This window comes from Quercus lobata, chromosome 10 (genome assembly GCF_001633185.2).
Source record: "Quercus lobata isolate SW786 chromosome 10, ValleyOak3.0 Primary Assembly, whole genome shotgun sequence".
Classification (NCBI taxonomy): Eukaryota; Viridiplantae; Streptophyta; class Magnoliopsida; order Fagales; family Fagaceae; genus Quercus; species Quercus lobata.
Window position 1 is genome coordinate 53,451,894 of NC_044913.1, and position 14,641 is coordinate 53,466,534.

The 14,641-nt window shown below is 35.6% G+C and overlaps 2 protein-coding genes across 2 annotated transcripts in view; both read left to right on the top strand.

Annotated features, from left to right (window-relative positions):
- Positions 1-12,196, top strand: part of LOC115963328 (endochitinase EP3-like) — a 29,010-nt gene extending 16,814 nt beyond the window's left edge. Inside the window, exon 3 of the mRNA XM_031082293.1 lies at positions 11,972-12,196. The gene's annotated coding sequence lies outside the window, so the exon portion shown is untranslated. The remainder of the gene's footprint in view (positions 1-11,971) is intronic.
- Positions 10,513-12,173, top strand: LOC115963327 (endochitinase EP3-like). Its single transcript, XM_031082292.1, has 2 exons — positions 10,513-10,855; positions 11,565-12,173. The coding sequence occupies exons 1-2, from the start codon at positions 10,561-10,563 to the stop codon at positions 11,969-11,971; spliced, it is 702 nt and encodes a 233-aa protein (XP_030938152.1). The 5' UTR covers positions 10,513-10,560; the 3' UTR covers positions 11,972-12,173.
- Positions 12,197-14,641: the final 2,445 nt, after the last annotated feature.

Consider the following 14,641-nt stretch of genomic DNA (forward strand, 5'->3'; position numbering starts at 1 on the left):
TTGTTTCAATGGCCATCCATGGTACACAAGTACCAATGTACACAAAACACACACTGTTTTTGTATTTTTCTGATTTTTCAAAGTTTTATTTTATTTTTATATGAAAAACAAAACAAAGCAAAACTGAAAAATAACCAAACAAAAACATGTTAAACAATTAAAGCATAAAAACTAGATTGACTCAAAACTTGAAAGAAAAACACATAAGTAATGCACACACAAAAACAAAAAAAGAGAGAGAAAAGTGACAGAATTACTTGGAGTCTTTTTCCTTCCACACCCTGGAAGAACCTTTTTTTTTTATTAAACCCTTGAATCGGCGATGAGGGAGAAAAACCGTTCAAGTTTGAAAGGAACATGAGGGCTTTGAGAAGATCTCCAAGGGGAGGATTGAAGCTGATTCTGGTTCCCAGATGCTATCATGCTGTTGCTCTGTTGAGTGGCAAGCCAATTGTAGCAATTTGGTTGAGTATGACTGGCAACTCCACAATAATGACAGAGATGCAGCTTCTTTTGTTTAGGATTTTGAGAGTTAGCCTTCTTAGCCCTAAGGTTTTTAATATCTTTCTTCTCAAGCTTACGGGGTACTCCTAAGATAAATTTACCCTTGTCTATGTTCTCACTAACTAATTCAGTTTTAATCTCATTGTTCTCAATTTTAACATTACTAGCAGGAGGAACAAAAATAGTAGTACTAGTAGAAGCAGTATTAGAGGAAGAAGGATCATACCCTAAATGCCTTCATGGCCACTGTTAAATAATTGCACAATTAATGCTTGGAGAGAGAAACAAACAAACAAACACATGGAAAAAGGAATGAAGTTCTAACACAAATGATGCTTGACAATTTTAACTATTATTAACGGATTTCAATTAGGAACTCCTTACAAATTTTATTTTATTTTATTTTTTTCACTTGTAATCCATGAGATCACATTTTCATGTACGAACCATTTCTTAATCCTACATGTAAAAATAAAAGATGTAGAGAGACAACGAGAGAGTAGGTGTAAGAGGAGATATGTCATTTGGGTTGATGACCTACGTCCATAATATAAAATCCTTAGCGACAAAATCATTCTTATTCAAAATTGTTGTTTTACCGCGAACTCTAAGTAGGATATATATAGGAACATTAAATTAGGAGAATTCCTTGGTTGGAGTAAACTCAAGGACAAATAATGTTCTTTGGCTTTAACAAATCAAGGATATCAACTTATGCTAAATGTGATATGTATAACCTACCAACATCCCCTCTCAAACTCAAGATAGAACCTAATGATGCATTGAGATTGAAATCTATTCTCATGAAGATGCCTTGAAGATGACCATGAGTGACTGGATTAATTGTAAAATAAGCTAGCCACAATGTAGAATAATTTGTGCAAAATGCTAGAGATGGCAGCAAATAGTGATGACGATTGAATGCTAGAAGATGGCTACAAGGGCCTACAAAAGGGTGCACTAATGACCAAATAGTGGATGCTATGATCAGGGGATGGTTAAACTAGCGGCCTGAGGAATATTAGTAGAGGATGGCATTGTGATGAAGCACATGAGTGAGTTGATAAATTTTGCATAAATTAAACCCAAAAAGAATGATTGATGGGTTAAGTTGTGTGACTTGGGTTCTTCAAATTGGAAAATAGACCTGAATATCGGAATCTACACACAAAAAAAAAAGAAAAAAAAAAGTGAAAAAGTTTCATGTTAGGATAAAAACAGTGACCGAAAGGTTTTGGACAACTGCTTCCGGCAATGGTCAAAGGTGGTCAACAATTTAACCGAGTGATAGTTGGTAGTGGCAGCTTGAAAGCTAGTGAAGACCATAGAAAAGTAATTCTAATACAATGTTAAAACGTAAGGATTACAAAAGTAAACACTAAAGTAATGTTTGATCTATCCTTATAGTTTGCATGAATTTTGCTTTCGTCTTTATACTGTAAAGTTTTTGGATTTTATCACTAAACAGATAATAGTAGTCATAACTTCATTGTGGAACCGATACCTAGCGTATTTTAAACCATCTCTTGTAATGTACTAAAGTATTCTTCGATTAGGGTTTTTGATTCTTTATTTATTTGTATTTTATGACTTACGTTGTTGACAAGTAATTTTCAATGTCAATATATAGGAACTAAATACAAGGTCTTGCCGCCGCGTGAGTTACGGGGGTTAATACGCGTGCTCATATCTAATGTATACATGCATGTATCCAAAATGTACAAGTTCCTTAGAAGCAGAACTTTAGGCGTTGATAGAGAGGTTTTTTACATTATTCAACGCAATTTATTTTGTATGAATTTTGATAAACTAGGTTTAAATTTTAAAAAATGTAGTATATATATTTTAGAATAACTAGTTTTTATTTTTATTTTATTTTATTATTATTATTTTTAGGTAAAAAACATTGTCCAAGAATATTCAAGTAAACTGAATATATGTCCACAGTAAATAACATTGACTTGTTTTAGTTAAAAACTAACTTCTCACAATATATATATATATATATATATATATATATATATATTGTGAGAAGTTAGTTTTTAATTAAAGACAGCATCGAGGATACAAATAAAGTGATTAAGGACAGCATTGAGGAAGCGAACCTCGAGAAACATCAGCAAAATGTCCGTGGAATAATACTAGTAATCTTGTGCAACGGCAGGAAGGCTACAATGGACGAAGACACTGAGGACACCAACTTACTCCCAGCAAGCTGAGACCCAAAGCCAAAGGAAGTTGGGTGCAAACCAAGGATGAAAAGAGTTACTTGGTGCTGAACAAAGAAGAATGGAAAGAGGAGGGATAAAACAACCATTCCCTCCATATTAAATGCACTGCAACCATTTAACTAGCCGCATTAATGAAGAAATGACTTATGAATAGTAGCCACACAGCTCATATCTTAGTGTAAAAACCTTCTAGTAAGACCCTGATGGGACAAGTATCAAGAAAATCCGATCCTAACCTTCCAAATGTAGGGTTCGAATACATCTTGGCTGATTATGTAAAGCCAAGAAGCCCCTGGATTTATGGAGAGATTTTTTCTAGACAGAGAAGTAACCCTTATCTCGGACTAAACCCGAGGACACCAATATAACTATTCCATCATTGTTCTGAATTAAATATACTTTATTATTGTTTGGAATCAATTCTACTTAAATTATCCCTCTTGTTAAAGGTATTTAAGGTTGATTGAACATCCCACCTCTTAAAAATTAATATTAATTGTGTGAGCAAAAATAGCAAGATAAAATCTGCCAACTTTTCTATTAACATTTTGCCCTTCACTCTCTCACACGCACATATATAAGCACTAAAACTATCTTTTCAAGCAGATCATAAAAGCAATGAAAAAAAATATAAAAACATCACAAATTTTTAGCCCGTCTATATCTTTGGGGGGTAAAATACTAATTATAACACATAATTAGGCTTAAAAATTGTATTGAAACGAAAAGACAAAACTACCTTACAATTTTTTAACCCATATATACCATAAGGGGTAACAAACTAACAACATAATTACTGCTCCGTTACACGACAAATAAACTGAAAAAAAAAAAAAAAGTCCCTCTTTTTCTATATACTAAAATGTTAGTTATAGCCTTATAGGTATTAGTTTAAGAAGGATGCATGTATCTAGCTAGGTACGTAGCATCTGGGCCATAGTATAGTATAGAAGCAGGAATAGTGACTTTTGAGAATTGAAATGTGGAAATTCTTTGGTATGGTTGCATGACTTTTTCGGTATGAGAGAGAGTAATAGAGGGATGCAGATTACTGGATGAAGAAGGCCACGACTTTATGGAAAACCTTTGAAAGAGGCTTCATTTGAGGTTGATGAACTAAAATTCTCCTAGTGATAGTCTTAGGATGTTAGTGTGGCTTGAATTTTGCCACAAGCCCATAAGGCCCAACCAAGCCCAATCCGGCCATAAAATTGACCTAATACAAGTTGTATTAGGAATCCCACTCTGCCGACTTTATAAAGTAATATATATATATATATATATATGTGTGTGTGTGTGTGTGTGTGTGTGTGTGTGTGTGTGTGTGCTTTATTATATGCGGCTAGGAAGAAGAGAATTGATTTAATAAAAATTCCAATTAACCTAGTGAGCAGCTGCATGAGAGAAAATAGAGAAAAGAGAGGCAGCCAGCTTCTATTCTTATTTTTTCTGTGAGAGAGTGCTAGGGTGTAATTGGGATTTGGGTTTCTTGAGAGTGTTCTTGTGCACTATTGTATTTTTCCTGATAATAGTGAAATCCCTGCAACTCCGTGGACGTAGGTAAATTGCCGAATCACGTAAATATTGTCTTGTGCGTGTGATTGTTTTCTTTGGCATGTGTTTTCTCTATTTATTTTGTTTCTCACAGGTTGGGATTTTGGTTAAATTTCCATACAACTGGTATCAGAGCCTAGGGTTAGGTTTGAGTGGGAGCAATGGCAGAGGAAGCAGGAAAGGCGTTTGGAATAGAAAAGTTTGATGGCACAGACTTCGCGTATTGGAGGATGCAGATTAAAGATTATCTCTATGGGAGGAAATTGCATCTGCCTCTTTTGGGGACAAAACCTGAGACTATGAAGGCTAAGGAATGGGCTCTTCTTGACAGACAGGTACTAGGAGTTATCAGGTTAACTCTGTCTAGGTCTGTTGCACACAATGTTGTAAAGGAGAAGACCACAGCAGATCTAATGAAGGCTTTGTCTGGTATGTATGAAAAGCCATCAGCAAACAATAAGGTGCACTTGATGAAGAAACTGTTCAATCTAAAGATGGCAGATAATGCATCAGTAGCACAACATCTGAATGAATTTAATACTATCACAAATCAATTGTCGTCTGTAGAAATTGATTTTGATGATGAGATTTGTGCTCTGATCATCTTGGCTTCTTTGCCAAACAGTTGGGAGGCAATGAGGATGGCAGTAAGCAATTCTACAGGAAAGGAAAAACTCAAGTACAATGATATAGAGATTTAATTCTGGCTGAAGAGATTCGCCGAAGAGATGCAGGCGAAACCTCAGGATCTAGTTCTGCCCTAAACCTTGAGACAAGAGGCAGAGGTAATGACAGAAAATCAAACCGGTGCAGATCAAAATCCAGAAATTCTAATCGAAACAGAAGTAAATCTAGATCAGGCCAACAAATACAATGTTGGAACTGTGGGAAAACAGGTCACTTTAGGAATCAATGCAAAAGTCCTAAGAAGAAGAATGGAGATGATTCTACTAATGCTGTAACAGAAGAGGTACAAGATGCATTACTTCTTGCAGTAGACTGTCCACTTGATGACTGGGTTTTGGATTTAGGAACTTCGTTTCATACCATTCCACACCGAGAAATCATACAGAATTATGTTGTAGGTGATTTTGGTAAGGTGTATTTGGTTGATGGTTCAGTCTTGGATGTTGTAGGTATGGGAGACGTCCGGATATTGTTGCCCAATGGATCTGTTTGGTTACTGGAGAAGGTTCGACATATTCCTGACCTAAGGAGGAATCTGATTTCTATTGGACAACTTGATGATGAAGGGCATGCAATACTATTTGTTGGTGGTACTTGGAAGGTTACAAAGGAAGCTAGGGTATTGGCTCATAGAAAGAAAACTGGTACTTTGTACATGACCTCAAGTCCAAGAGACACAATTGGAGTTGCTGATGCAAGTACCGATACAAGCCTATGGCACCGTAGACTTGGTCACATGAGTGAGAAAGGGATGAAGATGCTGTTGTCAAAAGGAAAACTACCAGAATTGAAGTCCATTGATTTTGACATGTGTGAAAGTTGCATCTTAGGAAAGCAGAAAAAAGTGAGCTTCTTGAAAACTGGTAGGACACAGAAGGCTAAAAAATTGGAGTTAGTACACACTAATTTGTGGGGGCCTTCTCCGGTTGCATCCCTTGGAGGTTCAAGGTACTACATTACTTTCATTGATGACTCAAGCAGAAAGGTATGGGTTTATTTTTTGAAAAATAAATCAGATGTATTTGAAACCTTTAAGAAGTGGAAGGCTATGGTTGAGACAAAAACAAGTTTGAAAGTAAAATGTTTGAGGTCAGATAATGAAGGAGAGTACATAGATGGAGGGTTCAGTGAGTATTGTGCTGCATAGGAAATTAGGATGGAGAAGACCATTCCTAGGACACCACAGCAGAATGGTGTGGCTGAGCGCATGAACAAAACTCTCAATGAGCGTGCTAAGAGTATGAGGTTGCATGCTGGACTACCAAAATTTTTTTGGGCTGATGCTATTAGCACTGCAGCTTACCTGATAAACCGAGGAACTTCAGTTCCTATGGAGTTCAGACTTCCTGAGGAGGTTTGGAGTGGTAAAGAGGTAAAATTTTCACACTTAAAAGTTTTTGGTTGTGTTTCTTATGTTCATATTGATTCTGATGCTCGTAGTAAACTTGATGCAAAATCTAAAATATGTTTTTTCATTGGCTATGGTGATGAGAAATTTGGTTATAAGTTTTGGGATGAACAAAACAAGAAAATCATCAGAAGTAAAAATGTGATATTTAATGAACATGTTATGTATAAGGACAGGTTAACTGTAGTGTCAGATGTGACAGAGATAGATCAAAAGAAATCTGAGTTTGTCAACTTAGATGAATTGACTGAAGGCACTGTCCAGAAAAGGAGTGAAGAAGATAAAGAGAATGTAAATTCATAGGTAGATTTGAGTACACCTGTAGCTGAAGTCCGCAGATCTTCCAGGAACATTAGACCTCCACAGCATTATTCACCCACTCTAAATTATCTCCTGTTGACTGATGGTGGTGAGCCAGAGTATTATGATGAAGCCTTGCAAGATGAGAATTTAAGCAAGTGGGAGTTAGCCATGAAGGATGAGATGGATTCCTTGTTGGGGAATCAGACATAGGAACTAACTGAATTGCCAGTAGGAAAGAAGGTTTTGCACAATAAGTGGGTATACAGAATAAAAAATGAGTATGATGGTAGCAAACGTTACAAGACCAGATTAGTTGTTAAAGGGTTCCAGCAGAAGGAAGGCATTGACTACACAGAGATATTTTCTCTAGTTGTGAAGATGTCAACAATCAGACTAGTACTGGGAATGGTGGCTGTAGAAAACTTACATCTTGAACAGTTAGATGTGAAGACAACATTCCTTCATGGTGAATTGAAGGAAGACCTTTACATGATTCAGCTAGAAGGGTTCATTGCTCAAGGACAAGAGAATTTAGTCTGCAAACTGAGAAAGAGCTTGTATGGCCTAAAACAAGCTCCTAGACAGTGGTACAAGAAATTTGACAGTTTTATGCATAGAATTGGGTTCAAGAGATATGAAGCTGATCACTGTTGCTATGTTAAGTCTTTTGACAATTCTTACATCATATTACTGTTGTATGTGGATGATATGCTTATTGCAGGGTCTAGCATTAAGGAGATTAATAATCTGAAGAAGTAATTGTCCAAATAGTTTGCAATGAAGGATTTGGGAGCTGCAAAGCAAATCCTTGGCATAAGAATTATTAGAGACAAGGCTAATGGTACATTGAAACTTTCACAGTCAGAGTATGTGAAGAAAGTTCTCAGCAGGTTCAACATGAATGAAGTTAAACCAGTGAGCACACCCTTGAGTAGTCATTTCAAACTAAGCAAAGAATAGTCACCAAAGACAGAAGAAGAAAGAGGCCACATGAGCAAGGTGCCCTATGCCTCAGCTATTGGCAGCTTAATGTATGCTATGGTGTGTATAAGGCCAGACATTGCACATGCAGTGGGAATTGTGAGCAGATTCATGAGTAGGCCTGGAAAGCAGCATTGGGAGGCAGTCAAGTGGATTCTAAAATATCTGAAGGGTTCATCAGATACATGTCTTTGTTTCACAGGTGTAAGTTTGAAACTGCAGGGTTATGTAGATGCTGATTTTGCTGGTGATATTGATAGTAGAAAGAGTACTGCTGGGTTTGTTTTTACTCTGGGTGGTACAGCTATATCATGGGCTTCAAATCTACAAAAGATTGTCACTTTGTCTACTACAGAAGCTGAGTATGTTGCAGTAACTGAAGCTGGAAATGAGATGATTTGGCTACATGGTTTTTTAGATGAATTGGGTAAGAAGCAAGAGATGGGCATTCTACACAGTGACAGTCAGAGTGCAATCTTTCTTGCAAAAAATTTTGCTTTTCATTCAAAATTGAAGCATATATAGACAAAATACCACTTTATCCGTTACCTTGTTGAAGATAAGCTGGTAATGCTTGAGAAGATTTGTGGGTCTAAGAACCCGGTAGATATGTTGACTAAGGGTGTCACTATTGAGAAGTTGAAGTTGTGCGCAGTTTCAATTGGTCTTCTAGCTTGAGGACAGGAGGATGAGTTACAGGGATGAGGGATTGTGTTATGGAGGATTGTGGCTGATGTTTGCAGCTTGTGAGCCCTTAAGGGCTAAGGTGGAGCTGATGGAGGAGTTTGCTAGTGTAGCTTGATCAATTCAAGCCAAGGTGGAGATTTGTTAGTGTGGCTTGAATTTTACCACAAGCCCATAAGGCCTAACCAAGCCCAATCTGGCCATAAAATTGACCTAATACAAGTTGTATTAGGAATCCCACTCAGTCAACTTTATAAAGTAATATATATATATATATATATATATATATATATATATATGCTTTATTATATGCGGCTAGGAAGAAGAGAATTGATTTAATAAAAATTCCAATTAACCTAGTGAGCAGCTGCATGAGAGAAAATAGAGAAAAGAGAGGCAGCTAGCTTCTATTCTTATTTTTTCTGTGAGAGAGTGCTAGGGTGTAATTGGGATTTGGGTTTCTTGAGAGTGTTCTTATGCACTATTGTATTTTGCCTGATAATAGTGAAATCCCTGCAACTCCGTGGACATAGGCAAATTGCCGAACCACATAAATATTGTCTTGTGCTTGTGATTGTTTTCTTTGGTGTGTGTTTTCTCTATTTATTTTGTTTCTCACAGGTTGGGATTTTGGTTAAATTTCCCTACATAGGACTCATTGGCTATGCGTGGCTTTCTTTTTTAATCTTGACTATAATGTGGTTATTTATAATTAACTTTTATAATTATTTCAAAATTCGAATTAAATCAATTAATTAATAAAATTAGGAGAGGAATCATTTGTTGCTGTTAAATTTTGAGGAATTTAAATGTGTATATGATGTTGCATTTTATTTTTATCATGTAAAACAATTTATTCCCCTTATCCTTACTAGTTTGTTCCAAGAAAGGGTAGAGGAGGATTTTTGAATCCTAAATATCTCCATTGGAAATATTAGAGATGTCAATCAATTGAGTAATAATGTTCTTGACGTAAGTCTTGTTTACTAATTTATAAAATAATGTATATGAATACAAACTAACTTATATGGTACTCAATAACATAGTGGATGGTGGTTTCTAAAATAGTTTCACATTAATTTATGGTGCAATGCATATAAAAATTTAACTTAATATGATTTTTCCCTCTTGTTTATTATTATTATTATTATTATTTGTCTAAGCATGAAATTTATAATTATGGTAGTTATAGGCATTTACTAAGTCTGTGCACATAGGGATGTTTTCTGAAAGGAGTTTAATAGCTTTCTAGATGAAAAGAGTTTAGGTTTAGCAAGTTGTCAAGACTCCAAAGCTAGAAAGTTGGACTAATTGGGAGTCAAAGCAGATATGCTTGACCTTGCGAAATCGGATTACTTCCTTAATTTGGAAGCGCAAATCATGGCGGAAGATTTATCTAGTTTAATTTATAGAAAAAACTGCGTACACTAGATACGTGTGGTGTGATTTTGCCATACACTTAAGCCTTAAGCCTTAATGCTAGAGCTCAACAAATTATTCATTAAGAAATATATTTCAAAAAAGAAGATAAATTCCTCTAGAAAAAGAAATAGTCTCATAGTTCTCATTTAATTTTTTATATGGCTTGCTTAATTGTTCATGAATGTTTAGGCAACTTGATTAATTAACGTACAAGCAAGGCCAACTAACTTGGCAGGCTAGTGACTAGAGTAGACGAAAACCTTAGATATGTACTATACTGAAAAATTTTCAACACCTTAAGGAGTAGGATAGCCTGTTCAAAACATGTAATTATTTACTTTGTTTCCGTAGTTTAGCATTTGGTTTAAAAAATGAACATGTAAATTACCAATCTTTTGCTAAACCAGTAACCAGTACTCTTGGAAGAATGCAATTTGGAAATTTTGGTTGCAAAATTTTCCACATCAGTATAACATTACTTCGATAATGATTAGAATTTTGGTATAACAGTCATAAGCAGCCTCTACAAGAACAGGAAAAATGTATAATTACCTTATTCAAGAACAGAACAATGACCGGTACTTGTCCTGTTGGCAAAGTCAAATTTGAACAGCAAGTCCCATACCGTATACGCCATCTTGAAATCACCATTATCAAATTGAAAGTAAGAACTCCATCCATAGAGTTTTTGCACCACATATTGCACTATAAATATCAAATGCCCAATCTTGTTTTTCATCACACATTATCTTTTTCATTCTTTATCCACATACAAAACTTCCCAAGATGGTTACACTTAGTGTGAAAAAGAATCTACTAATCCTTGTTCTAGTCGGAATCCTAGCCGGATTTGTGCCAGGATATGTGAAGGGTCAATCCGTAGCTGATATTGTGACCCAAGATTTCTTTAATGGGATAATTAATCAGGCTGATGCAAGCTGTGCAGGGAAGAATTTCTACACAAGAGCAGGTTTTCTTGATGCTCTCAATTCATATAATCAATTTGGAAATCTTGGTTCTGCAGATGATTCCAAGCGTGAAATTGCAGCTTTCTTTGCTCATGTTACTCATGAGACTGGACGTAAGATAATTCTCTATCCTAACATATATTTTAATTAATTTACTACATCTCATACGCATACTGACATATACGATAAGACGCATGCCACAACACCCGTAATATCTAATTTAGTTAATGTCATATTAAGTAACTAATTACTATATCTAAACTATACTAATAATTACAATAATATTATGTTGGTTATGTTTTTATAATTTTGTTATAAGTTAGATAATAATTAATTTGCATTTAGTTTATTTTTGAATTGCATAATATATAGTGTACACCAAAATCCTTGTAGATGAGTGGTATTAAAAAAAAAAAAAAATCTTTTATAAGAATAATTATGGTTCAAATCCTCGTTCAATACATTTTATAATTAATTAATTAAAAAATATAATATATAATACATAACAAACAATTGAATATATTTTCATAAATATAGATTGCTATTGATAATTTCTGATTTTTCATATTATACTTGTAAAGGTTAATATTTTTTAATTTTAGAGCTAATTTTCATAAAGTTATGACAAAAGAAATAAAGGGCACGTCTATATCTTCTACTTTGTTTTTTACTATGCAACTTTTCCTTATAGTCAGACCTGTATGATCATAAACATACAAATTTGTGCATTCTAGTAAGAGATTTTTGAGCTATTTAATTCATAGTTTAAATACACAAGTTAAACTGAAAGGTAATACAAAATTAATGTTTATCTTTGGGCAGATTTTTGCTACATAGAGGAGATCAATGGTGCCTCACAAGACTACTGTGACGAGAGCAACACACAGTATCCATGCAACCCTAACAAAAAATACTTTGGCCGTGGACCACTTCAGCTAACATGGAATTACAATTACGGGGCAGCTGGAACTAGCATTGGAATCGACTTATTAAACTCTCCTGAAACTGTTGCTACAGACGTGACTGTTTCTTTTAAGACCGCCTTGTGGTTTTGGATGACCAATGTTCGTCCAGTTGTAAGCCAAGGTTTTGGTGCAACCATTCGAGCCATCAATGGTGCCATTGAATGCAATGGTGGAAACTCCGGTGCTGTCCAAGCCCGTGTCCAGTACTACACTCAATATTGTAACCAACTTGGTGTTGCTCCAGGCGATAATCTCACTTGCTAGGAGCCTAGGAGCACCATTTGTGTTCTTTTATCTTTTAAGTACCTATGCTTGTTTAGATTTGATGGAAATAATTAATGCCAACTAGCCTTGTTGGTAAAATTGGGATCAAGTTTCACTTGCACCCTGCTCCTAAGAAGAGAATTATCTCTCATTGTATAGCCCATAGTTTCAATGGGCATATAAATAAAGAAAATAAAGAGTATTATAATTTATTTTCACCATTTTTTTTTTATTTTTTATTTTTGAAATGACTAGTAATAGTTACATAATATATAGAGCTGCTATCCCAACAGTTTTATACCCACGCTCTCCTGCTCCTCCTGGAAAGATATACTAACTCACCCAATTGGACGCTCATTTCCACTACTCGGTGTTAGCTTCTCTATGGCCATGAATTTTGGCTCCTTGAAAATTTTGGTTTTCTTTAAAGATCATTTATGGACATTATCTCGTACAAATGGACTACCGCATGTATTGGCATTGACCACGGTACAGTAATTAACCTAGTCGGCAAGTACTAATTAATTAAAGACTATATCAAACTTTCTCTGAAACACACCATTATAGCATTAACATCCAAAATTGTGAAAAATATACTATTTTACTATCTAAAAAGTCACTTTATTTATCATATCATATCATTTTACAATACACTTAACATTCCAGATTTTATTTTTAGAATACAACTCATTATAATAACTTCAACCAAAAAAAAAGTCCCACAACCAATCTCTATTGCAACAACTAGAAAAACACTGCCATCACCACCATTGTAAACCCAATGACAAATAATGTTATTTGGTTTTAACAAATCAAGGATATGAACTTTTGCTAAATGTAATATGTATGTTACGGCCAACATCATCTCTCAAACTCAAGATAAAACCTGAAGATGCATTGAAATTGAAATCCAAGCTCGTGAATATGTGACCATGAGTGACTAGATTATTTGTAAAATAGGCTAGTCACAATGTAGAATAACTTGTGCAAAATGCTGGAGATGACAGCAAATAGTGATGACGATGGCTACAAGGCCTACAAGAGGGCGCACCAATGGCCAAATAGTGGATGCTATGATTAAAGGACAGTCACATCGTGTGGAAAAAGTTCCATATTGTGCTTCATTACAGGCCACCAATGTGACTGTCCTTTAATCATAGCATCCACTATTTGGCCATTGGTGTGCCCTCTTGTAGGCACGTTAGAGAATATTAGCAGAGTATGACACTGTAATGAAGCACGTGAGAGAGTTGACAAATTTTGCATAAATTAAACCTAAAATAGAATGATTGATGGGTTTATCTGTGTGACTTGGGATCTTCAAATAGGAAAATAGACTTGCAAATTGAAATCTACAAAAGAAAAAAAAAATGAAGTAGAAAATTTTCATGTTTGGGTAAAAACAATGACCGAATGTTGTTGGACAATAGCGGCCTACGACGATCAAAGGTGGTCAACAACTTAGCCGAGCGATGGTTGATAGTGGCAACATGAAATCTAGTGAGGGTTATCGAAATGTGACTCTGTTACCATGTTAAAACATAAAAGTATATGCTAAAATATTGTTTGATATGTCCCTATAGTTTGCATGAATTTTTGTTTTTGTCCTTATACTTAAAAAAAAAATCATTTTTTTATCACTAAACAGATAGTAGCAGTCATGAATTCATCCTGGAACCAATACCCAGCATATTTGGAACCAAATCTTGTCTTGGAACCAAATCTTGTCTTGTATAAGTCTTCTTGGATTATGGTTTTTGATTCTATTTGGAGCCATAGTTGGGACCATAGTTGCATGACTTTTCTAATAGGAGAGAGTAATAAAGGGATGCAGATTGTAGGATGGACAAGGCCACGACTTTATGGGAAACATCTGTAAGAAGCATTATTTTCGGGTTGATGAGGTTATGCATGGCCTCCTTTTTTATATAATTTAACTATAATGTGCTTATTTATATTTAAATGTTATTGTAAGGGCGGCGTTTTGGTTCCTGAACCCAAAGGGTAGAAGGATCTAGGCCCAAAGAGCCCAACACAATAAATTTGTAGAAAGTGGGCTTAAAAGCTAAGCTTTAATGGATCAGGCAACACGCACAACGGATTGAAGATATTAAGAAAGCAAAGAAAGACAAGTTCTAAGCAAGGAAATCCTTCCTTGGCAAAGTTCGAGGAGAATGATTCTTGAATATAGTTCTTTTGGACTTGGATACAATTTCAATTTTTGTTGCTACAATGTGTTCTCTATAGATTTTCGATCTCCTCTCCTCGGAGGGTCTCTTACATTATATAGCTTCCTTTAAATGATCTTGGCCCTCCATTTGTTGATCGTCCAGGCCACTACTTGAGTGCTTGTCCCATTAGACACCTTCCCAAGCCTTTTGTGAGTTGGGGCAGCCAAGCTAGCACAATTCAGGGGTGTTTTCCACATAAATGCAGTCAGGAGGTTTGGTGAGATGCATTAAATGTGGTGGCAGCCACCATCCTTTCAGTCATGTCAGGGCTAATCCCCTCCCCAAAACTCTTTCTCTACAGTATGACTTCTTTTGGTAACGTGCCACTAACGTGGCCTTAGTATCCAAGTGTGTGACCTCCTTGGCACAATAATGGCCCCCTCAGCCATGGGTATGACCCGTGGTGTAAATACCTTATTTCAATTCCTGTACCCCACAA